Source organism: Dasypus novemcinctus, chromosome 5 (assembly GCF_030445035.2).
Source record: "Dasypus novemcinctus isolate mDasNov1 chromosome 5, mDasNov1.1.hap2, whole genome shotgun sequence".
Taxonomy (NCBI): domain Eukaryota; kingdom Metazoa; phylum Chordata; class Mammalia; order Cingulata; family Dasypodidae; genus Dasypus; species Dasypus novemcinctus.
This window is the reverse complement of record NC_080677.1, coordinates 130076054-130102041: the sequence shown is the minus strand read 5'-3', so window position 1 is coordinate 130102041 and position 25988 is coordinate 130076054. Positions and strand designations below refer to the sequence as shown.

Below are 25988 nucleotides of genomic sequence, written 5' to 3'. Positions count from 1 at the left end.
CTCCTCTTAGATTGGCTTCCCTCTGTGTTATCCTCATTTTCTCCTGCTGCATAAACTCCTTACACAAAGAAGGGAACAGTTAATTCTTGCTGTGTGAGTTTCACTAAGAAGAAGAATCAGTTAATATGGGCCTTAAATGAAAAAATAAAAGTTTCCCAAGGTGAAGGAGGTAGGAGAGGAAGGTTGGGGTGATGATAGCAATTTCTTAAAATAAGGCAATAATGAAGTTTGCTGCACTAGTTCACTCTTCATTTCAGGAAATAACTAACTATTAATAGTATACAGAAGGGAAGAGAAAGAAATCTTTAAAAAATGTTTAAAAGAAAAAAAGAAGCACATAACAGCAGATTTGAATTGATCAAAGACAGAATTAGTGATATCAAGGACAAGAACAGGCAGCGGACTTGGCCCAGTGGTTAGGGCATCCATCTACCACATGGGAGTTCTGCGGTTCAAACCCTGGGCCTCCTTGACCTGTGTGAAGCTGGCCCATGCGCAGTGCTGATGCGCACAAGGAGTGCCGTGCCACGCAGGGGTGTCCCCTGTGTAGGGGAGCCCCACGCACAAGGAGTGTGCCCCGTAAGGAGAACCGCCCAGCACGAAAGAAAGTGCAGCCTGCCCAGGAATGGTGCCGCACACACGGAGAGCTGACACAACAAGATGATGCAACAAAAAGAAACACAGATTCCCATGCCGCTGACAACAACAGAAGCAGACAAAGAGGACACAGCAAATAGACACAGAGAACAGACAACTGGGGTGGAGGGGTAAGAGGAGAGAAATAAATAAATAAATCTTTAAAAAAGAAAAAAAAAAGGACAAGAACATCTGAACTTGAAAAGACAGGAAAACAGACAGAGAAAAGAATGGAAAAAATGGAGCAGGGTCTCAGGGAACTGAATCACAATGCAAAATTCACAAAAATACACGTTATTAGTGTACAGAAGGAGAAGAGATGGAAAGGTAGAAGAAAGAATATTTGAGGAAATTATGACTAAAAACTTCACAACACTTATGACTACATAAAAATCAATATCCAGAGAGGACAACACACCACAAACAGAATAAATATGAACAGATCTTCTCTGAGACACCTACTATTCAGAATGACAATTAACAGAGATAAAGAGAGGATACTAAAAACAGCAAGAGAAAAGGAAAGTATCACATACAAGGGAACCTAAATAAGATTAAGTGCAAACCTCTCATCAGATGCCATGGAGGTAAGAAGACAATGGTATGGTGTATTTAAGACACTGAAAGAGAAAAACTGCAGACAAGAATTCTGTATCTGACAAAACCATCCTTTAAAAATGAGGGTGAGTTTAAAGTCTTCACAAACACAAACTGAGACAGTATTTTACCATGAGACCAGAACAAGTGATACTAAAATGAGTGCTGCAGCCTGAAAGGAAAAAATAAGGGTGAGAGACTTGGAGAACAGTGTAGAAATGAAGATTATTAGAAAGGGTAAGTTACAGGGTAAAAAGACAGTCAATAGTAAGATATGGCAATAGAAATCCAAAGGATAAAATTGAGAAAGTAAGTAATGCCTGTACAGTAATAACATTGAATGTTAATGGACTGAACTCCCCAATCAAAAGACAGAGCCTGGCAGAATGGATAAAAAAATGTGAGCCATCTACATGTTGTCGACAAGAGACTCACCTCATATGTAAGGACACAATGAGGGTAAAAGTGAAAGTTTGGAAAAAGATATTCTATGCAAATAGTAACCACAAAAGATCTGAAGTATTCATAGTCATTTTGTACAAAATAGATTTTAAATGCAAAACTGTTATAATTATTAATAATATATTAATAAAAGAGGCAATTTACCAAGAAGAAATTACTATAATAAATATTTATGCACTTAACCTGGGTGTCACAAGATAACATGAGGCACACACTGGCAAAACTGAAGGGAGAAATAGATGTCTCTACAATAATAGTTGGAGGCTTCAGTACAACACTGTCAGTAATGGATAGAACATCTGGATAGAGGATAAATAGGGAAATAGCTTGAATAATATGATAATTTAACTAGACCTAGCAGACATTTATAGAGCATTACCACCCCAAACAGCAAGAGACACATTTTTCTCAAGTGCTAATGGATCCTTTTCCAAGATAGATCATATGGTGGGTCATAAGACAGGTTTCAATACATTTTAAAGGATTGAAATTATACAAAACACTTTCTCTGATCATACTGGAATGAAGCTGGAAATTGAAACAGATGGATAAAGGAAAAAGTCATACTTATATGGAGATTTAACAACACATCTTTAAGTAATTGGTGGGTCAAAGAAGGAATTGCAAGAGAATTCAGTAAATATCTTGAGATAATGAAAAAGAAAACATAGCATATCAAAACCTATGGGATACCACAAGAGCAGACATGAAGGGATAATTTAAAGCCCTCAATGCTTACATTAAAAAAGAAGAGCTAAAATTGAAGACTGAACTGTATACCTGGAGGGATTAGAAAAAGAACAGCAAACTAATCCCAAACCAAGCTGAAGGAAAGAAATAACAAAGATCAGAAAAGAAGTAAATGAAATTAAGAACAAAAAAGAATTAACAAAATGAAAACTTGGTTTTTCAAGATCAAGCTAACAAATCCTTAGCTAAACTGACAAAGAAAAAAGAGAGAAGATGCAAATAAATAAAATCAGAAATGAGAGGGGGGACATTACCACTGGCCCCACAGAAATAATAGAGCTCATAAGAGGGTGCTATGAACAACTGTCTTACACCGAAAAAAATTAGACAACATAGACGAAAGAGAAATTCCTAGAAACACATGAACAACTTTCACTGGTCCTAGAAGAAACAGAAGACCTAACAAGCCAGTCACAAGTAAAGAGATTGAAACAGTCATAAAAAACCTCCCAAAGATGAAAAGCCCAGGACCAGATGGCTTCACAGGTGACTTCTACCATCATTCAAAAAAGATCAAATACCAATCTTGTTCAAGCTCTTCCAAAAAATTGAACAGGAAAGAAAGCTACTAAACTCATTTTATGATGTTAACATCACCCTAATACCAAAACCAGACAAAGGTATTATGAAAAAAGGAAACTATAGACCAAAATCTCCAAAGAATATAGATCCAAAAATAATCACAAAATACTTCCTATTCCTAAAAGCAAATTAAAAGGATTATACACTATTTTTTTTTTTTTAAGGTTTATTTTTTTTTATTTATTTAATTCCCCTCCCCTACCCCGGTTGTCTGTTTTCTGTGTCTTTTTGCTGCGTCTTGTTTCTTTGTCCGCTTCTGTTGTTGTCAGCGGCACGGGAAGTGTGGGCGGCGCCATTCCTCGGCAGGCTGCTCTCTCCTTCGCGCTGGGCGGCTCTCCTTATGGGTGCACTCTTTGCGCGTGGGGCTCCCCTACGCGGGGGACACCCTTGTGTGGCACGGCACTCCTTGCACGCATCAGCACTGCACTTAGGCCAGCTCCACACGGGTCAGGGAGGCCCGGGGCTTGAACCGCGGACCTCCCATGTGGTAGATGGACGCCCTAACCATTGGGCCAAAGTCCATTTCCCCCACTGGGCCAAAGTCCGTTTCCCCCACTGGGCCAAAGTCCATTTCCCTACACTATTATCAAGTGAGTTTTATCCCAAGTATGTGAGGGTTTTTCAACACAAGAAAATCAATTAGTGTAATAAATCACATGAATAAATTGAAGACGAAAAATCACATGATTCCCTCGACTGATGAAAAGGCATTTGACAAAATACAGCATCTTTTTTTGATTAAAAAAAAACAAAAAATAGGAATAGAAAGATGCTTTCTCAACATGGTAAAGTGCATACATGAAAAACTCACAGCTAGCATTTACTCAACAGTGAAAGAGTGAAAGCGTTCCTGCTGAGATTGGGAACAAGACAAGGATGCCCACTGTCTCCACTGCTATTCAATATTGTGCTAGAAGTTCTAGCTAGAGCAATTAGGTTAGATAAAGAAATAAAAGGCAGTCATATTAGAAACGTAGAGAGCGGCGGACTTGGCCCAGTAGGGCGGCAGACTTGGCCCAGTGGATAGGGCGTCCGTCTACCACATGGGAGGTCCACGGTTCAAACCCCGGGCCTCCTTGACCCATGTGGAGCTGGCCCATGTGCAGTGCTGATGCGCGCAAGGAGTGCCATGCCACGTAGGGGTGTCCCCCGCGTAGGGGAGCCCCCGCGCAAGGAGTGCGCCCTGTAAGGAAAGCCGCCCAGCACGAAAGAAAGTGCAGCCTGCCCAGGAATGGTGCCACACACACGGAGAACTGACACAACAAGATGATGCAACAAAAAGAAACACAGATTCCCGTGCCGCTGACAACAACAGAAGCGGACAAAGAAGACAACGCAGCAAATAGACACAGAGAACAGACAACCAAAAAAAAAAAAAGAAACATAGAAATAAAACTTTCGCTGTTCGCTGATGACATGATCCTTTACCTAGAAAATCCTGAAAAATTCATAAAACAAAGCTACTAGAACTAATAGACAAGTTCAGCAACACGGTTGGATACAAGATTAATATGCAAAAATCAGTAGCATTTTTATATACTACTGATGAGCAATCTGAGGAGGAAATTTTTAAATTCCATTTATAATAAGGACTAAAAGAGTCCAATATTCAGGAATAAACTTAACCAAGGACATAAAAGACATGCATTCCAAAAACTACAAAACATTACTAAAAGAAACTGAAGACTTAAATGGAAGGACAGTACATGTTCATGGGCTGGAAGACTAAATATCATTTAGATGTCAGTTCTACCCAAACTGATTTACAGATTAAACACAATCCCAACAAAATCCCAACAGCTTTTTTTGCAGAAATGGAAAAGCCAATTATCAAATTTATTTGGAAGGGGCTGCTGAATAGCCAGAAATGTCTTTAAAAAGAACTAAGTTGGAGGACTCTCACTTTCTGACTTTAAAGCATATTACTTAACAACAGTGAAAAAAAGAAAAAGAAAAGAAAAGCAAAAACAAAAACAAAAAAACCCCAGCATTGTACTGGCACAGAGATAGAATATTGACCAATGGAACCAAATCCAGAACAGATATAGAACCTCACATCTATGGTAAAGTGATTTTTGACAAGGCTGTCACAAAGCCCTACCAGCTGGGCCAGAACAGTCTATTCAACAAATGGTGCTGGAAGAACTGGATATCCAGAGCCAAAAGAAATAGGACCCCTATCTGACACTTTGTACAAAAATTAACTCAAAATGGATCAAGGATCTAAATATAAAAGTGACAAATATAAAAGTCCTGAAGGAAAATATAGGAAAACATCTACCAGACCATGTGGTAGGCAGCAGTTTCTTAAATGTTACATCCAAAGCAAAAGCAACAAAAGAAAAAATGGATAAACAGGACCTCCTCAAAATTAAATCCTTTTGTTTTTCAAAAGACTTTGCCCAGAATGTAAAAATGGGAAAAAATATTTGGAAACCGTATATCTGACAAGGGTTTGATATCCATGTTACATAAAGAGATCACACAACTCAGTGATAAAAGAACAAGCAATCCAATTTAAAAATGAGAAGACTTGAATAGACTTTTCTATTCAAGTTGCCAAAGAAATACAAGTTGCCAAAAAGCACATGAAAAAAATGTTCAGCATCACTAGCTATTAGGGAAATGCAGATTAAAACTGCAATGTGATACCATTCCACACCTTAAAGAATGGCCATTATTAAAAAAAAAAAAAACCAAAATAGAAAACTAGAGTGTGGGTAGGAGCTGGAGAAACAGGAACACTCCTTCACTGATGGTGGGAAAGTAGCATAGTGAGGCCTTTGTGAAGACAGTTTGGCAGTACCTTAAGAAGCTGATCATAGAACTGCCAAATGATCCAGCAACCCTGTCACTAGGTATATATTCAGAGGAACTGAAAGCAAGGACGTGAGCTGACATTTGCACACTGATGTTCTAGCAGCATTATTCACAATTGCTAAAATTTATAACCAGCTTAAGCTAAAATTTATAACCATCAAATGATGAATGTATAAACAAAATGTGGTATATACACACAATGAAATACTATTCAGCTGTAAGAATAAATGAAATTGGGGTGCATATGACGACATGGATGAACCTGGAGGATACTATATTGAGTGAAATAAGCCAGACACAAAAGGACAACTATCGTATGGTCTCACTAATATGAACTAAATATGATGAGTAAACTCAAGGATGTAAATTCTAGAGTTTGGGTTAGTATGAAATAGAATGTGGGTTGAGAATGGGAGCTGATGATTAATGTATGTAGCATTATTTTAAAAGTTTATTTTAAAAGTGTAGAAATGAATAGATTTGATGGTAAAACATGTTATTGAACTAATGAGTAATAAATATAAAGAAATGTTAACAGGGCTAGTGAGGCCACATGAAAAGAAAATGCACGTGCATGGCTCATTTCAAGGCAGTGGGCTCACACTTCTTGAAAGGCAATCTGCAAATATAATAGAAGTTTTAAAAATAATGATATTTTTTAGCACAATGAATCTCCTTTATAGAAGTCATCTTATGGGAGTACTAAAAAGTAAGAAAAAATACTGTATGGTAAAAAATATATTAATATCAAAGCTATTTGTAGCAGTAAAATAGAATCAAAGTAAATGTTTAACCTAGAGAAATTGAGTCAAATCAGCCAGATATAAAGTTATACAACAACTAACACATTAAATACAAAGACCACGTAGATGCATGGAAAAGTGTATACAAAATAATAATAAAATAAATGCAATCATAATAGTTGTAAAACTAGTTTTTTAAGTAGAAAATCAAGAGGTTGCTTCTGATCAAAACTGCTTTGAAGTATAATCCCTCCTCCAAACATAAAACAATAATATATAAAATAAAATTAAAATCTATAGCCATACCAAAAACAAGATAACTATCAACATGGTCAAGAAATATAACCAAAATGCAAAGTGGTAGTTGGGTCCTAGGTCTGGTTGCTGCAGTTAATAGAAGCTAAACATATTCTCTGAGTGAGAGGTAAGCAGATTCACATTACCATTTGAAATGTAGGGCTTAGGTGACATTCTGCCACTCAACAGAAGGATGCAGAAAATGTGCCAGACATTGCCATTGACTATGGCTTTAAGGGAAACTGCATACCTAAGAAAAGGAAGGATATAAAAACCAGATTGATGATGACCAAGTATTTGAAAATGGCCAAGAAGATGCCAAAGTTTTCAGTTCAAGAGTACACTTCTGTTACTAAACACAATAATTAAAATTAATCCACACCTAGCAATAACAGTGAAATTCATATCAATAATGAGACTAAGAAGTTATTATGAATCTTTTGATTATATTTATTATCTTTTTTTTTAAAGATTTATTTTATTTATTCCCCCCCCCCCCCCCCACACACACACACACACGTTGTCTGCTCTCTGTGTCCATTCACTGTGTGTTCTTCTGTGTCTGCCTGTATTCTCATTGGGCAGCTCCGGGAACCAATCCTGGGGCCTTCCAGAGTGGGAGAGAGGTGATCACTCTCTTGTGCCACCTGAGCTCCCTGTCTTATTCTCTCCTCTGTGTCTCTTGTTGTGTCATCTTGTGCACCAGTTCTCTGTGTCAGCCAGCATTTCTGAGCGGGGGGCTTTCCTGCGCTGGGTGGCATTTCCATGGAGGGCAGCACTCCTGTGTGGGGCTGCACTCCGTGTGGGCCAGCTTGCCATGTGGGCCAGCTTTGCTCTTACCAGGAGGCCCTGGGCATCAAACCCTGGACCTCCCATGGTAGATGGGAGCCCAATTGGTTGAGCCACATCCGTTTCCCTATATTTATTATCTTGATGGTAGGATGGTTTCACAGCTGTACACATATGTCAAAACTTAACAGATTGTAAATTTTAAATATGCACAGTTTGTGGCATGACAATTACACCCCAATAAATCTGTTAAAAATCAAGAGCACGGAAGTGGATGTGGCTCAACCGATTGGGCTCCTGTCTACCAAATGGGAGGACCTGGGTTTCCTTCCCAGAGCCTTCTTGTGAAGGCAAGCTGGCCCATGCCCATGGAGAGCTGGTGCAACAAGATGATGCAACAAAGGGAGACAAGCAGACACAGAAGAACGCACAGCGAATGGGCACAGAGAGCAGACAGCAAGCAAGTGGAAAGGCAGGGAGGATACATTTTTTTAAAAATCAAGAGCAATCAATTATGTGACTCTAACATATGGTTTCTAAAAGAGAAGAGGAAAAAGAGCATAGAAAACTATATTCCTATATGGTCTCCAGTGCCCTGGCATCACACAAATTCTGAGGCTTTTTGTTAGTCATTAATGATGAGGCTGCAGTATGAGTATGGGCCCATTAATTTCTGCATCTCTCTTTTGGTGTGGTGGCTCCAAAAACAAAACTTTTTTTTCTTTTAAATTACTCTATTGGCTCCAGAACTCCAATGCTTCACAATTAGTATCTGGAAGAGCCCCCAAATGTGTCCTGCTTAATAGCCTTTTCCTTCAGAAGTATAAAATAAGTAACAGAGCCTCAGGTAAAACTGCTTCTAAATCATGCCAATCAATATGTTGTCAATAGGAAAATCAGCTGCATATATTATGAACACCAGAAGGAGAAATGTGCATTTCTGTGGCATGAGAATCAAAGTAAATTTCCACTTCTGCTAGGGAAAAGCAAATTGTTTGGTGGCCAAGGTGAACAAGTATCAAACAGAATTCACTCACCAGGTTAACACCTTACAATAAAGGGATGATTAAGAAGGATGAAGCAATATACAAAAACCAGATGCGGTATCAGGTATTAACTTCATTTAGTTTTTTGAAATAGGAATTTAATCTCTAAAGCCCTCTGCTTATCTAAATCTGCCACACCAGAGAATTAAAGGGAGAAAGTTTGCATTTCTTCTTCTTCTTCTAACTCCTGTGTCACAGGTAAGATTCATGTCCTCTCTATAAAACTGTTTGGTTCTTATGGTTTTTGCTGGGTGAAGTGTTTCAAAGGCTCCCATTTCATATGTCCAGTTATTGGTGTCCCGCAGGGTAGGTTTTCCAGAACTAAGAACATTCTGACAATACCAAGTGCTATTGACAATTTGGAGCAACTAGAACTCTCATAAATTGCTGGTAGCAATGTGAAATGGCACAGCCATTCTGGAAAATATTTAGTCAATTTCTTATAAAGTTTAGCAAATATTTCTGAATGACTCAAACACTCCCACTCCTGTATATCTATCCTAGAAAAATGTAAACTTATGTTCATACAAAACTTGTACCTGCATTTTTACAGCAACTCTATTCATAATTGCAAATTCTGGGAACGACCTAGATGTCCTTCAATGGATGAATGGGTAAACACACCGTAATATATCCATACTATGGAATTCTACTGAGTAATAAAAAGGAACGAATTAATGATACATGGAAAAACTTGGGTGATCTCTAAGGAATTACGAAGTTGGAAAGAAGCTAGTCTCAAAGGATTGCAAACTGTACCTTTGTTATATACTATAAATGTATCATTTATGTTGCATCTTGAAAAGATAAAACCATAGGGACATAGAACATAGTCCTTACTATGGTTTATAGATGTGGGGAGGGCATGACCACAAAAGGATAGTATGAGGGTATTTATGGAGGCAATGAAATTTTAAATAGCCTAATTATGGTGGTGGCTAGTGTGTTTATATATGTTGTAAAATTCATATATTTATACAACAAAAAGGTCAATTTTATCATATATTATTATAAATAAAAAATTTTAAACTGTAAAGTATATGTGCATTTCACTATTCCATAATAGACACTGACATATGTTTACATTCATTATACCTATACAGGGACTGTTTTATTTTTCTTATATGGTCCCTCCCCTAAGCTGCAAACATTTCCTTTATGTTTACTGTAACCTAACACCTAAAATATTACTAGGGAAGAATCTGAGATTGATTTTCTGAGGATGAACTGCTTGCCACCCATTTCCTCCTCCTTTCTCTTTCTCATTAAAAAATCTCTCTTTCGGAGTATCTCTCTGTATCTTTTCTTGTCCATGTTTCTCTGTATTTTTCAATCCTCTCCCTCCAACTTTCTCCCTATGTTTTTCTCTGTCATGTTTCCATTTCCCTTTCTGGTTTTTCTCCATCTCAGTGTCTCTCTCTCAGTGATGCTGCTGTTGCCTCACCCATTATCCTTTGTTTGCACTTGGCTCAGGCAGGGATCTCCTCTGCCTGACATTCTAGGGCTAAGACACATAGCTCAGCCTCTGTGCATCTGAACAGAAGTGTCTTCAACCAATGAGGGCAGGAGTTGGTGGATAAATACCCCAGTCTCCTCATCCCCTAGTGGGATCATTCTCAAGTATGTTTTACACTTTCTCACAAAGTGGGCAGCAGGCCTGAATCTTAATTGCCCTGTTTATTGTCTTAACTCTCTTCCAGGTCTCATTTCCCAACTCCCTCACTTGATTCCTGGCACTTCACAAATGAACCTCTTCAATCAAATTCTTGATTCAGGGTCTGCTCTGGGGAGAAATAAAAGTGAAGCACTCCTCTCTTCAAACCTCTCTCTGTCTTTGTTTCTGTGTATGCGTGTACCTCTCTTCTTGTCTGTCTCTTCTCTGTCTTTCTCTTTCTCTCTTCAACTCTTTCAGTCTGTCTCTGTTCAGACCTTGCTCTTTCGGAGTGTGTGTGCTTCCCTCTTTTTCTGTCCTCTTTCTGTTGCTCTCATGCTCCCTCTCCAACTCTTACTTTGGGTAGGAGGTCGGATTTGGGAAAAGCTGGCTGACCTTGTTCACCCCATCTTTAAGTCTCCTGGAGATACCAAGTTAGTCCAAGGATCTCTCCTAAATAAAGGCTGGCTGCAAATAAAGAGTCCTGGGCTCTTAGCGAACTGAAGGTAAAGCCTGGTACAGTCTAAGCTGGTCTTGGGCAACACAAACTGCTCCTGCTCCTCCGTCCGAGTGGAGGCGCAGTGAAAGCCGAGCTGCAGCTGCTTTCCAGAGAGAGCCAGGGGGAGAGTCCCAGGGTGCACCGCGGTCCCCAGGCTCGGCCTGAAATTCGGGGCAAAGGGGAAGGCGGGGCGCGTTGAAAAGTTTCCCGTGAGCAGAGCTGGTGCAGTCGACCATTCCCGGATCGTGTCAATGAACACTGCAAAAGGCCATGGCTCATCCGCCTCGGGTAAAAAGGCCTCCTCCGCTTGGACGCCCAGATTTGGGGCCGGGGGCGTGCCTTCGTGCTCCGAGCGGGCCCGCACTTTGGGCTGCGGTGGACGGGAAGGGCAGTGTGTTCTCGTCGGGCTCCGAGTGTTAGACCCGGGCTGTGGACGGAGCCGGCGGCCGCCGTTTGTCCAGGGGCTGTTCTGGGGCCAAGCCCCTGAGAGTAGCGAGCCTGGACGGGGTTAGACCCTGGAACAGGACCGAGACCTGGGGAGGGGCGCCCCGGGTGTGGCGGGGGGGATAGAAATGGATTGGAGAATGGACTGGAGGATGGAGCTATGTTCTCGGCAGATTTACATCATGAAAGTACTGATTTAAAAACAGAAACTTGAAAAGATTTAAGAATTTGAGTGGCTGAAATGATAGACGGCAGCAGATTAAATGTCAGAATCGTTGCTTAGGTGATTAACTTCGTATTTAGGAAAGAAAGGAGGAATAGAGAAGGATATAAAAACCTAAATAGTTTACACATTGTTTATTTATTTATTGTTTTGTTGAAGAATAGGGAAATTGAGCTTTCCAAGTAGTGGCCATGGTTTTTGCTTTCATTAATGCTTTCCTATGTTTTATTAAATTTTCATATTGAGCATTTTGCTTATTATTAAATGAATCATGAGATCATGAATTAAAAAATACAATCTCAACGAAACCATAATTTCCTAGGATTAATTCTACAAAAGATGTACAACTACTTTATGGAGAAAATGATCACAAAATGGGAGGTACACCATGCCCTTAGATGGGAAGAATATAGTAAAGATGATACTTTTCTTCCAAATTAGTATGTCAGTTCACTGGATTCATCAAAATCATAGTCAGATTTTTATAATTTTATATGAACAGATTTTCAAGTTCATTTGGATATTATAAAGGTAAAAAAAAAATGAGTTACGTGATTGTGAAAAAGAAAGGGGAATTGCCCTACCATATAAGAAGACTAACTATAAACCTATAGAATTAACGCAGTGTTGTTTCGTGCAGGGATCGTCACGTGGAGCACTGCAAACAGACCTAAGGTATCAGAGGACCTTGGTCTACCACATTGGTGGCCTTCCAAATTAATAGGCAAAGAATGGGCTATTCAAAGATATGTTGGGACAATTGAGTTTCCATGTGGAGAAAAAAAATAATGTAGATAATTATGTATATAATTTGAACATTACTTTCTAGGTAAATTAGAAATTGAAGCCTAAAAACAAAACTTTACCTTTGAGAAGATAGTGTAAAATATCTAAAGAAAATAATTTCTTTAAACAAGACACAAAGAAGCACAAAATTAAAATAAATTAGTTATCAACATGGAGAGATCTCATAAGCAATATTGAGAGTAAATGCAAGGTGCAGAATAATCAAGCATTTATGTATAAAAGAAACAAAGCAATACTATATATTATTTTTGACTGCACATATATATGTATTAAAAGATGACAAACATCAGCTGAAAAGATAATCACTACATTTATAATAAATGTCAGCCTCTGGGAATGCAGGAGAATAGAACAGGATTGAATAGAGGAACCAAAAGGGCTTCAGTTTCATGTGTCAAATTCTATTGATTTTATTAAAAGGAAATCTGAAGCAAAAATGTTAAATTTGTTAAATCAGTTGTGAATACAAGAAAACTTGTTATAATATCCTCTAAGTTTCTACATCTTTTGAACTTTTGGAAATTAAAAAAAGTAATAAATATTTAAGATTTTTTGACATTTAAAAAGGAAGGGATTTAATTAGAGAAAAGACAAGAACAAATACATTTAACAAAGAAATAAAAATGTACAGTCAGTTCTGCTATAAAACATCATATGCATTTCTGAAAATCACAACACTATGCAAAATTGTTCATAAAAAAACAAAGAGCTTGTGGGGAAAATGTAATTAGGGAACAATACTCAATAACATAGTCTGTGGTGCATTAAAAAATATATATGTATATATAGAGAGAGACACACATCTAACAGTAGCAGTGTTTACACATGATAAATGGCTAGGAAATACAGGAATACTATAATAAATATGTCACTTTGCCTTATAAAAGGCTGAAGTTTGCTTGTGGGCTTAAAAAAGATTGGAAGGTATTTTGAGATGGTGGAATGAAGGGTATCTGAAAGTTGTAATACCAGACGTGGATAGGTAAGGCTCATAACACGCAGGGTATAAGCCGGTATATATAGCCAGTATATATAGTCAGTAGATATTTGAAGGATGTGCATGTATGCATTTTGTTTTTTGTTTTTTCCAACACTGCTCAGATAAGCTGGGGTCAGTTTTCTGTATTCACCTAGTGCAAGTTTTTTCAGCCTTAGCACTGTTGACATTTTGGACCAGATAATTCTTTGTTATGGGAGATTATCTAGTGCATTGAAGGATGGTAGTAGCATCCCTGGGGTCTGTCTGTGAAATTCTAGTAGCACCCCCTTCTCAGATGAGACAATCAAAAATGTCTCAAGACATTGCCAAATGTCCCCTCAGGGGCAAACTTGCCCCAGTAGTGTTTCTCAGAGACAAAATCATATCTAAGCAAATGTGATATTTGTGTTATGTTCACATTGTTCTCTAAGATATCAATCATACTGGAACAAATCCATGTTTTCAAAATAAGCATTATAGCAGAACTGACTATTTCATTAAACTTAAAATGATGAATCTGAAACGTAAAAGAATGAGTTTCATATTTCATGTAAAAAGATGCATATAGATTAAAAGTTTCAGACAAAATACACCTTACCACCCATCAAAAGTAAATGTGCAGCAATAACAATTGGAGTTAAGACTGACTTTAAAGAAAACAGTGTACTAAAAGGTGAGGATGTATACTTAATGTAGTGTGTTTAAAACTGTCAGGTATATACAGTTGATGTACTTTTATTTTTGTGTGTGGTACTGGGGCAGGGGATTGAACCTGGGACCTTGTGTGTGGGAAGCCGGTGCTCAACCACTGAGCTACATTGGATCCCGTGAGTTGGTTTTTTCATTTGTTTTTGCTTGTTGTTTGTTTTTTTTGTTTTTAGGAGGCTTCAGGAACTGAACCCAGGACCTCCCATGTGGGTAGTATGCACTCAACCACTTGAGCCACATCCACTCCTCTAGTTTATATACTTTTAATTGTGAACCTCAGAAAGTCTTCAATTTATCCAAGTCCTTCATAATAATAAAATATTAAACGATTTAATACATTTTTACAGGTTATATATTTTTTCTAATGTAGTTTAAAAGAAACCAATGAAATTCAAAACTAATTCCTAATAAACTTTTAATATCATAGAAATAGGAAGAATCTTGGTTAATCAGTTAAAGGAAATCAGCCAATATTATATTTAGAGGTGAGCCATTAGAAGCATTTCCATTAAAGAATAAAATAGAGACACCTGCTACCATCACTGCTATTATTCAACATTATTCCAACCAGTGCAACAAGAAAAATAAATGACAGGCTTAAATAGTTAAAATACAGAACTGTCATTTTTGCCAATTTGAATTTCTACATAGCAACTCCAGGAAAATCAACTGCAAGTGTTAGCCAAGAAGTAAAAGTAATTGATGAAATAAACATATAAAAATCAAAGTAAAAATATCCACACTTTCATAATTAGCCATTTTAATGAAGAAAAAAATAAGCCCTCAATCATAGTAGCAACCAAAACCCTAATATACCTAGGAATGGACTATCAGCAATTATTAAGATCTATATAAAAAAAACTAAAAGTTTTACGAATGCACATCATAATATCTAAATAAAGGAAAGAGTTTTACCATGTTTCTGGGTGGGACAATTCCATAGTTATAGAGAACCCATTCTCCCCAATTAATCAATACATTCAATGTAGTCCTATCGGAATCCCAATATAATTTGTCATTGCAATTTTAGGTGAAAATGATGGGAATGGCTAGGCTCTTGCTGATAGTGCAATCGTTTATTAAACTATAGGAATTAGGAAAGTATTGGGGCAGGAATAGACACATTCATTAATGGGACAAAATATACCTGAGTATAGATAGAAATCTAGTTTATAAAAATATAATCTCATATCAGTGATAAAACAGACAATTCGAATGAGTATTATGACAAATATCCATTTGTAAAAGAATTGTGTTTTCTTATAGTATACATAGAAATAAATTCAAAATGGAATAAAGATTTCATTCTAATAAACAAACCAAAACAAATGTTATAAAAAATTCAGGAGACTATCTTTTATAATCTCAAAATGGAAAAAGCCTTCCAAATCAGGACACAGAATGCTGCAGCCATAAAAAGAAGGTTATATTAAATGCAATGAGATAAGAGATGAAAACAGCATACCCTGAGAAAAGAAAGGGGAATTATCTTCATTTGAAAATTATATAATTGTATCCCACAAATATTTAATAATATAAGATTGATAAACAAATATGTACATTAATTGGATACAAAATAAGTTACAAAAATCAATTTTTTAAATACTAGTAATATAGTTTGAAGTGGCTGTACCATTGATTTGTTGTTACAAACACCACAGGGTTCCAGAAATAAAGTTAGTTTTAAAAGTTAAGAATATTTATGAGGAAAATTAATAAATTTATTAAAGGATAAGAAACAGGACCTAAATAAATGGAGTGAAAGACTCTGTTCTTAAATGAGGACAATCTTTCCTAGATGCATATATAAATTCAACACAATTTAAAATGAATCTCAGTGCACTTTTTGGCCTTTTTTTTTTTTTTTTTCAAAATTAGTAAGCTTTATTTGAACTTCAAAAAAACAAAAACAAAGGCAGCTTAAACTGTTGAAGGGACCAGATGTGGCTCAAGCAGTTGAGTACCTTTTTCCCTTTTTCCCACATCGAAGGTTTCAGGTTTGGTTCCCACTGCCTCCTAAAAACAAAAACCAACAATAAGCAAACAAATGAAAAAACCAATTCAGGGGAGCCAATGTGGCTCAGTGGTTGAGTGCCAACTTCCTGTATACAAGATCCCAGGTTCAATCCTCAGAACTATGGAAGCATTACGTTAAAAAATTCTGTCCAGGCATATTTATTTAATCCTTGTAAATGAAAATGAAAAAAAAAATTGATCTTATTCACATCTCATGAAACTAAATCCCATATTCTTTTTTTAACCTGTAGCATTGATATAGTACCTTATTTGCCTTTGCTACAAAAATATTACTATTAACTATGGTGTATAATTTACATTAGTTGTATTTTTCCCACATATCACCATAGTCTAAACACTTTGGACTAAAGGAACATTCTTGTATTTGTATTGTTATTATTTTTTTTTAAAGATTTATTTATTTAATTCCCCCCCCCCCCCCAATTGTCTGTTCTCTGTGTCTATTTGCTGCGTCTTGTTTCTTTGTCCACTTGTCCGCTTCTGTTGTCAGCAGCACGGGAAGTGTGGGCGGCACCATTCCTGGGCAGGCTGCACTTTCTTTCGCGCTGGGTGGCTCTCCTTATGGGGCGCACTCCTTGCGCGTGGGGCTCCCCTACACGGGGGACACCCCTGCGTGGCAGGGCACTCCTTGCGCGCATCAGCACTGCACATGGGCCAGCTCCACACTGATGAAGGAGGCCCGGGGTTTGAACCGCAGACCTCCCATGTGGTAGACAGACGCCCTAACCACTGGGCCAAGTCCATTTCCCTGTATTTGTATTATTAACAACATCTTCATCAACCATCTATAATATAGTGACCTGTGGTAGGCGGATGTGGCTCAGGCCATTGGGCACCCGCCTCTCATGTGGGAGGTCCCAATTTTGGTTCCTGGTGCCTCCTGGAGAAGGTGAGGAAATAATGAGCAAACAGATGGGAAAACCATCAGGGGGTGGGGGACAAATGAAAAATAAAATAAATAAAATATATCTTAAAAAATGAACCTGAAACCAAATGAAAAAAAACCCATATATATATATGGGATTCCCAAATACCCCATCTCCTCTCCTTCGCATACTTTCTCACATCAACAACATCTTTCATTAGTTTGGTACATTTGTTACAATTGATGAATACATATTGACTACCAGGCAAACAGCTCTGTCTCTCTCCCTGGGGCTCCAGCTTCAGTATCAAACTCCAACATCAAAACTCCAACATTAAGAGCCCTTAACTCTGTCCTTTGCCATGCCTTTTATCTGTGGGGACTCTGCCCTACTGGCACAAGAGGTTTACATAATTACTTAATCAAGTAAACCTATGAATCCAATGAAATCTAATATGCCCAGAGGAAAAGATCAGTTTACAAACATAATCCAATATTTCTTTTTGGAATTCATTAATAATATCAAACTGCTACACCTGTTAAGATTGATTTAGGGCTTTCTGATATGACTATGTCAGTGGGCATGGCTCAGGTGAGTCCCTGCCCTCTTGCTGGGTCTGATACAAATGGACTCACAGGGGCAGAGAGACACACAAGAAGAGAGACCTCTGTCATATTTGATCCTGCCATGTGGCAGAAAGGAGTCAGCTAAAACAGTTGAGTCCCCAGGAAGAACCATTTGCCTGATAGCTTATATCTGAGATTGGGAAGAGAGTGGACCAGCCAAGACTGATATAGGAGACCCAGAAAGAAACAAGCCCAATGCCAGGGGAGAGAGAGGACTACAGCATCAATCAAGCATGCAACCTCAAACAGCTGGGCCCATGGAGCTCAAAAGGCAATGGTGAGCCCAGAGGGGAAGGCAGAGACCAGCCAAAGATTAGTGGCATCTTGCTTCGACACGTGGCAACTGACTGGTGAGAAAGCACCTCTTATGGTGCCTTGAGTTGGACTTTTTATGGCCTTGTATCTGTAAGCTTTTACCGCAGATAAATACCCTTTATAAAAACCAACAGAGACCTGGTACTTTGCATTGGTAGCCCTTGGCAGACTAACACAGGGAACGTTACTACTATCCCCGAAGAAATCAAAGAGCTTATTAGAGGATACTATGGACAGTTGTACAATAACAAACTAGACAAAGTTGATGAAATGGACAAATTCCTATAAATACATGAACAAGCCACACTAAAGATCTCAATAAACCAACCATGAGTAAAGAGACTGAAACGGTGATCAAAAACCTCCCCAAAACGGAACGTCCAGGACCAGATTGCTACACAGGTGAGTTCTACCAATCATTTAAAAAAGATCTGATACCAATCTTGCTCAAACTCTTCCAAAAAATTGAACAGGAGGGATCACTACAAACTCATTCTATGAAGCCACCATCCTAATAGCAAATCCAAATAAAGATATTTTGAAAAAAGAAAATTACAGACCAATTTCTCTAATAAATATAGATGCAAAAATCCTCAACAAAATACTTTCTAAGTGAATCCAAAAGCACATTAAAAGAATTATACACCACCACCATTTTTGGCTATTAAGGGGCCCCTTCCAAATAAATTTGATAATTGGCTTTTCCATTTCTGCAAAAACAGCTGTTGTGTTTAATCTGTAAATCAGTTCAGGTAGAATTGGCATCTTAATGATATTTAGTCTTCCAGCCCATGAACATGGAATGTCCTTCCATTCAAGTCTTGGGTTTCGTTTAGCAATATTTTGTAGTTTTCTGAATATATGTCTTTTGTGTCCTTGGTTAAGTTTATTCCTGAATATTGGACTCTTTTAGTCCTTATTATAAATGGAATTTAAAAATTTCCTCCTCAGATTGCTCATCAGTAGTATATAAAAATGCTACTGATTTTTGCATATTAATCTTGTATCCAACCATGTTGCCGAACTCGTCTGTTAGTTCTACTAGCTTTGTTTTGTGGATTTTTCAGGATTTTCTAGATAAAGGATCATGTCCTCAGTGAACAGCACAGCAAAAGTTTTATTTCTACCTTTCTAATTTGGCCCCTTTTTATTTCTTTAACCTAATTGCTCTAGCTAGAACTTCTAGCACAATATTGAATAGCGGTGGAGACAGTGGGTATCCTTGTCTTGTTCCCAATCTCAGTGGGAAAGTGTTCAGTTTTTTACCATTGAGTACAATGTTAGCTATAGATTTCTCAATAATGCACTTTATCTTATTGAGAAAGTTTTCTTCTATTCCTATCTTTTAGAGTGTTTCTATCAAGAAAGTCTATTGTGTTTTGTCAAGTGCCATTTCCACATCTGTTGAGATGATTGTGATTATATTTTCTTGATGAATTGTCCCTTTTATTAATATAGTAACCTTCAGCTCTTATAAAAGTTTTGCATTTAAACTCTATTTTGTCCAATATTACTATCACTACCCCACATCTTTTTTGATTACTGTTTGTATGGAATATCTTTTTCCAGCTTTTCACATTCAACCTGAATTTGTCCTTGGATCTAAGGCACAGGGGCTAGTAACTCACAGTTTTCCTTTTGGCCCCCTTGTTTCTCTGTCCCCAACCCCTCCTTACGAAGCTTGTTAAAATCTCCTAGTGTGTAGATCCTCAAAGCGACTATCTCAGACACCTTTTGTCCCCTTCTGTCCTGTTTAGTAAGAAGGCTGCACCCTGCCTGATGTACACCACCATCTTCCCAGAACTGTTCTCAATGCACTTTTTTTGTATGTGTGGACAAAATGATTTTGAAATTTATAAGAATAAATATTCCAGGAAATTGACAACAATAGCTTGGAAAAGAAGTGGTGGGTAACTTGTCTTCCAGGTGCTACCCATTGCATAGGTACTATAATAAAATACACATATATATTATTTGATGCATACAGATGAGTATGATTAAAAGTGTACCAAAATAGAGACTTAGAATGTTCAGAATATGTAGATTCACATATATGAAAATCCATATGTAAAGGTTGAGGGTTGGCATTTCAACTTAGAGGAAAAAGAAATGGTATATTTAATAGTGTTTCATGATCGGTTATAAATAAAGTAAGATGCCAATTTCATCTATAGAATTACATTGCAAATCTAAATGTAAAAAAACCCAACCCCAACAGGTTATTTGTGTATCTTTGTGAGGTCTTACGTGAAAGAGAAATCTGGAATCAATTTGGAAATGACTGACAGAATAAATCTGTCAAAATTCTACATAGAGAAAGACAAAGTCAAAAGGCAAATGATAAAATGGGAGAAAACTTTTGCCAATCAGTCAAAGGTTTATTAACCTGAATATAGGAAGAGTTCATTCAAATTTGGTGCTCTATTTCTCTATCTCCAGTAGGAGAATTAAGACATACTCTAATTAAAGTGGGTCAAACTTTACCTTAAGTAGTCTCATCAAAAAGTCCTACTTACAATGGGTCCACACCCACAGGAATGGATTAACTTTAAGAACATAATATTCTAGGGTACCTATGGTTCCAAACCACCACACCTACCTTTCTGGATTGACCCCATCTGGTTCTCCTGGGCAGAATATGCTAACAGGGAAGAAACCAGAGGCATAATAGCCTCACAGAAAAAAGGGGATGGAGATGGGGGTGGGACAGAGCTGCTGTAATACAGGACAGGTCCCAGAACTGAGACATGTAAGGAAAAGGGGACACTGAGTAACGGAAAGAATTAAACAATAGGAACCGAGGAAAAACTCTGCATAAAAAACAGAACAGGTAAAAGAGTCCTGGAACGGGAAGAGAGGAAAGGAAGCTTTCCCTTAGAGGTGAAACAATTGCACAAAAAAAACTGAAATCATAAATATTTTTTTCCATATCCAGGGCAAGAAACAGATGAAGAAAAGCTGAGTAAATCTGAATGTTTAAATACATGCTATCCTAATGGTACAGAATAAATTGGAACCAGTGTTACAGTTTGAGATCAGACTGGCTATTTACCAGTTATATCATTCTTTGTTTATTTTCCATATAATAAATTTTATTTTTAAAGAGGTTTAGATTACAGAGAACTTACATGGAAAGAATAAAGGAATCCCATACACCTCCTCTTCCCCTCCCACATTTTTCCCTATTAATAACATCTTACAGTAGTGTGGTACATATGTTAAAATTGATGAATACAGGGAATTGGATGTGTCTTAAGCAATTGGGCTCCCACCTACTACATGGGAAGTTTGTGGTTCGGTTCCCACTGCCTCCTAAAGAAGACAGTAAGCCGGAGTGACGGGCAGGCGTGGTAAGCTGACACAGTAAGGTGATGCAACAAGAGACACAAGAGGAAAACAGCAAGAGACACAACAAAGCAGTGAACAGAGGTGGCTCAAGTGATTAGGCACCTCCCTCCCACATTGGAGGTCCCAGGTTCGGCTCCTGGTGCCTCCTAAAGAAACAAAGATGAACAGACATAGCAAGTACAAACAATGGGGATGGGGAGAGATAAAGAAATAAATCTTTTTAAAAATTGATGAATAAATACGTATTAAAATATTACTACTAACCAAGATCTATAGTTTATTTTATGGTTTATACTTTGTATTGTACAATCTGATGGGTTTTGACAAAATGTATAATGACCTGTATCTGTCATTGCACTATCACGCAGAACATTTTCATGCCCTAAAAACACCCTATGTTTCACCATAATTCCCTTCACCACCCCTCAGAACCTCAGAACGTTATCTGTATTAGTCAGCCAAATAGGTGCTGATGCAAAGTACCAGAACTCAGTTAGCTTTTATAAAAGGATATTTATTTGAGGTAGAAGCTTGTAGTTTCCAGGCCTTAAAGAGTCCAACTCAGGAAGCAGATTTGGCCCAACAGATAGGGCGTCCGCCTACCACATGGAAGGTACAAGGTTCAAACCCAGGACCTCCTGACCTGTGTGATGAGCTGGCCCACGCACAGTGTTGATGCATGCAAGGAGTGCCGTGCCATGCAGGGGTGTTCCCCTGCATAGGGGAGCTCCACACGCAAGGAGTGCGCACTGTAAGGAGAGCTGCCCAGTGTGAAAAAAGTGCAGCCCACCCAGGAATGGTGCCACACACACAGCTGACGCAGCAAGATGACGCAACAAAAAGACAGATTCTGGGTGCCACTGACAAGAATACACGCGGACACAGAAGAACATACAGTGAATGGACACAGAGCAGAGAACTGGGGGCGGGGGGGAGGGAGGGAAAGGGAGAGAAATAAATAAAAAATAAATCTTTAAAAAAAAAAAAAGAGTCCAACCCAAGGCACTATAAGAGTTACTTTCTTACCCAAAGTCTGTTGCCATGTGTTTTGGGTTTTTTCACTTTTTAAATTAAAGTTAATAGATCACAAAGAACGCTACATTAAAAAACATAAAAAGGGAAGCAGACTTGGCTCAACGGATAGAGCATCTACCTACCACATGGGAGTTCCAAGGTTCAAACCCAGGACCTCCTTGACTAGTGTACAGCTGGCCCACACACAGTGCTGATGCATGCAAGGAGTGCCGTGCCACGCAGGGGTGTCCCCCCATAGGGGAGCCCCACATGCAAGGAGTGCACCCCCTAAGGAGAGCTGCCCAGTGTGAAAGAAAGTTCAGCCTACCCAGGAGTGGCGCTGCACACACGGAGAGCTGACGCAGCAGGATGATGCAACAAAAGGAGACACAGATTCCCAGTGCCACTAACAAGAATAGAAGTGGACACAGAAGAACACACAGCAAATGGACACAGAGAACAGAAACTGGGGAAGGGGGAAAGGGGAGAGAAATAAATCTTTAAAAGACAAAAAAAAGTAAGAGGTTCCCATCTAACCCACTCCCTACCCCCGCACACACCCCATCATTTTTGTAACTTGTATTTTTTTGAAAATATATACATCACAAAAAAAAGTTACATTAAAAAAAATAAGAGGTTCCCATATACACCCCACTCCCCCCATGTTGCCATGTGTTGATGCAAGATGGTGGGTGATGTCTGCGAGGATTCAGCCTGCCTTCTTCCATGTAAGACTCCATGGTCCCAGCTTCTTCCGATCTCAGCTGTAGCTTGGTTTAAGACTAATCACTTTCCCTGGGGCTCATTTATTTCTGGGCTCCATTGCTCAGGTCTCTCCACAAGGTCAGCTATAGACTATCAAGCTCATCTCTCTTCCTGGGGACCGTGTCTATGGAGCCCTCTCTCTTCCTGCATATCTGCTTCTGTGTATGTATTTACTTCCCTGGCTTTGACTGAGCATCCATTTATATAGCCCATGGGGGGAGGGGTGGCGACTCAAACTGAGTCACCCTAATAATGTGGTCAAATAATAGCCTAATCTTATTTAATAAGGTAAAAGTGAAACCTCTGAATCTAATCTAATACACCCAGAGCAAAAGACCAGTTTACAAACACAGTCCAATATCTATTTTTGGAATTCATAAACAATACCAAACTGCCACACTGTCTTTATATCAATGTTACATGTTCTTCCACTACTACAATAATAATGTTTGCTTTGATCCATGGTTGCATTTCTCCCTTAATTTTGTTCATTCCTCATCCTTGAGGATTTGAGGATAGTGATGCCTGCTCTGCTTCAGATTGAGAGGTGGCTTAGATCTTATGGGGCAGATGGAAGGAATTGTTTTCCTTGCAGTTGTACATACTCAGTTTTTTGGAATGGAGGTTATCCATCATCATCATTTTGTTGTCCTGGGTGAATCTGATGAACTGGAGAATAGGTGTTGGCTGCAACTCTTCTGAGATTCAGGGCTCAACCAGCATATGAACAGACTAAAGATTTAAGTCTCCAAGACATATATTTAATGGGTATAGTGCTAATTATAGGCTCAATAAAAGGGGTAAGCAAATCATGTATAGGGATTATAAATGAGTCTAACTCTGTTACATTGGATAAATATGTTGTCATATATTCCAAGGTAAAGCCCACTGAAAGGGTGCTGATTGCAAGGGGTTGTGTGCCTTGCCTATAGTGTCTGGATGTCTTTAGAGCCCTCAAAAGCACCCCTATTTGAGGCTTTGTTTACTGTGGCAGTGAGATCTGCCTGAGACATGTCTAAGTATAACACCTAGAGTGACCTCCCAACTCACTTTGAAACCTCTTAGCCATAAAAACTATATAATGTTTTCCCCTTTTGGTCAAGGTATTTTCCCAAATGCATTGCTGGTTGGTGCTTGGTATTAATCCCTCAGTGCCAGGGAGGCTCATCACTGGGAGTCATGTCCCATGCTGGGGAAAGGTATTGTGTTTATTTGCTGAATTTGGTTTAGAGAGGCTACATTTGAGTAACAAGGAAGTTTTCAGGAGGTAATTCTTAGGCAATGTATATTACCAGGCTAAGTTTCAAGTTTACAAGAATAAGGTTCATAAGTACAAGCATTAATATTGAGGGTTTGGGAAGTAGATGTGGCTCAAGTGACTGGCTCCTGTCTACCATATAGGAGGTCCAGGGTTTGATTCCCATGGCCTCCTGGTGAAGGCAGACTGGCCTGCGTAGCAAGTTGGCCTAAGTGGAGAGCTGGCTCACATGGAGTGCTGGTCCATGCAGAGTGCTGGCCCATGCAGAGTGCTGACCTGCATGGCATGCTGGCCTGTGCAGGAGTGCTGGCCTGTGCAAGAGTGCTGGCCCACACAGAAAGCTGGTGCAGCAAGATAACGCAACAAAAAGAGACACAGATGAGAGACAATAAGGGACACAGTAGACCAGGTAGCTGAGGTGGTCCAAGAGATTGGATGCCTCTCTCCCACTCTAGAAGGTCCCAGGATCAGTTCCTGGTGCTGCCTAAAGAGAAGAAAAGCAGACACAGAACACAAGCAAATGGACACAGAAAACAGACAGTGAGCACACTGGGCGGGGGAGGGCCTGGCATACTGGTCCATTTTCTTTTTTTAGGCACTGCATATGTACTCAAGAGATTCTCGCCCCTCTATTTGAGAATGTAGCAGGATTTCCAGGATGGAGTTTAATATTTTGTTGGTTATTATGTGGGTATTCACACACTGAGATAATACCCTATGAGAGTTAACACATTCATATTCCATATAAGCATGCCCCAGGTACACCTTTCCTTGCACATCCACCTACCACCAACGCCCTGCACTAGTTACCTTCCCCTGCCATAGTTGCCAAAAGAACATTCCCACAATTATATTACCAGTTAGGGTCCTCTACCTTCTCAGCGTTCAACTGTTCCTTCCTGTAGCCCTACTCCCATTTCCATGGGTAACCCAACCCACCACTTCAAACCCACTTACCCTCACACTCCAACACTTTTGACTCCAGTCACATCCCTGCACCACCATCACCCCCATCCACTGCCAATTTATGCCTTATCATAGATTCTGCCCAGACTGAGCATTGGTTCACCCTTTCTACTCCCTTTCTATCTACTGGTAACCTATCTTCCAGCCTCTACCCTTGTGGGTCTGCTCAATATCCTTAGTTATTGATAACTATAGGATATTGCATGATCCTCAGTTGAGCTCATGCAATATTTTTCCTTTAATGACTGGCTTAGTTCATTAAACGTAAGGTCTTTGAGATTCATCCAATCTGCCACATGCATCTATACGTCATTCCTCTTACAGCTGAGTAATATTCCATTGTATGTATTTCTCACATTTTGTTTATTCATTCTTCTGTTGATGGACACTTGGGTTGCTTCCAGCTTTGGGCAATAAACAATAGTACTGCATGTGCTTATATCTGTACATGTCACTGTTTTCAATTTTTCTGTGTATATTCCTAGTATTGGAATTGCCAGATATGCCAATTCTATAGTCAGTTTCCTGAAGAACCTCCAAACTGTCCTCCATAGTGGCTGCACCATTCTACATTCCCACCAGCACTGGATCAGAGTTCCCATTTCTCCACATCCTCTCTGATACCTGTAGTTTTCTGGGTTTTGTTTTGTTTTGTTTTAATAGTAGCCAGTCTAATAGGTGTAAAATGATGTCTAATTGTAGTTTTTATTTCCATTTCCCTAAAAGCTAGTGATGTTGAACATCTTTTCATATGCTTTTT

At 38.8% G+C, this 25988-nt stretch overlaps 1 protein-coding gene across 1 annotated transcript in view; it reads left to right on the top strand.

The window, feature by feature from the left end:
* Positions 1-11019: 11019 nt before the first annotated feature.
* Positions 11020-25988, top strand: part of LOC101427658 (zinc finger protein 624-like) — a 195797-nt gene continuing 180828 nt past the window's right edge. Inside the window, exon 1 of the mRNA XM_071215524.1 lies at positions 11020-11160. Coding sequence (XP_071071625.1) covers positions 11143-11160 — 18 coding nt within the window. The 5' untranslated portion in view covers positions 11020-11142. The remainder of the gene's footprint in view (positions 11161-25988) is intronic.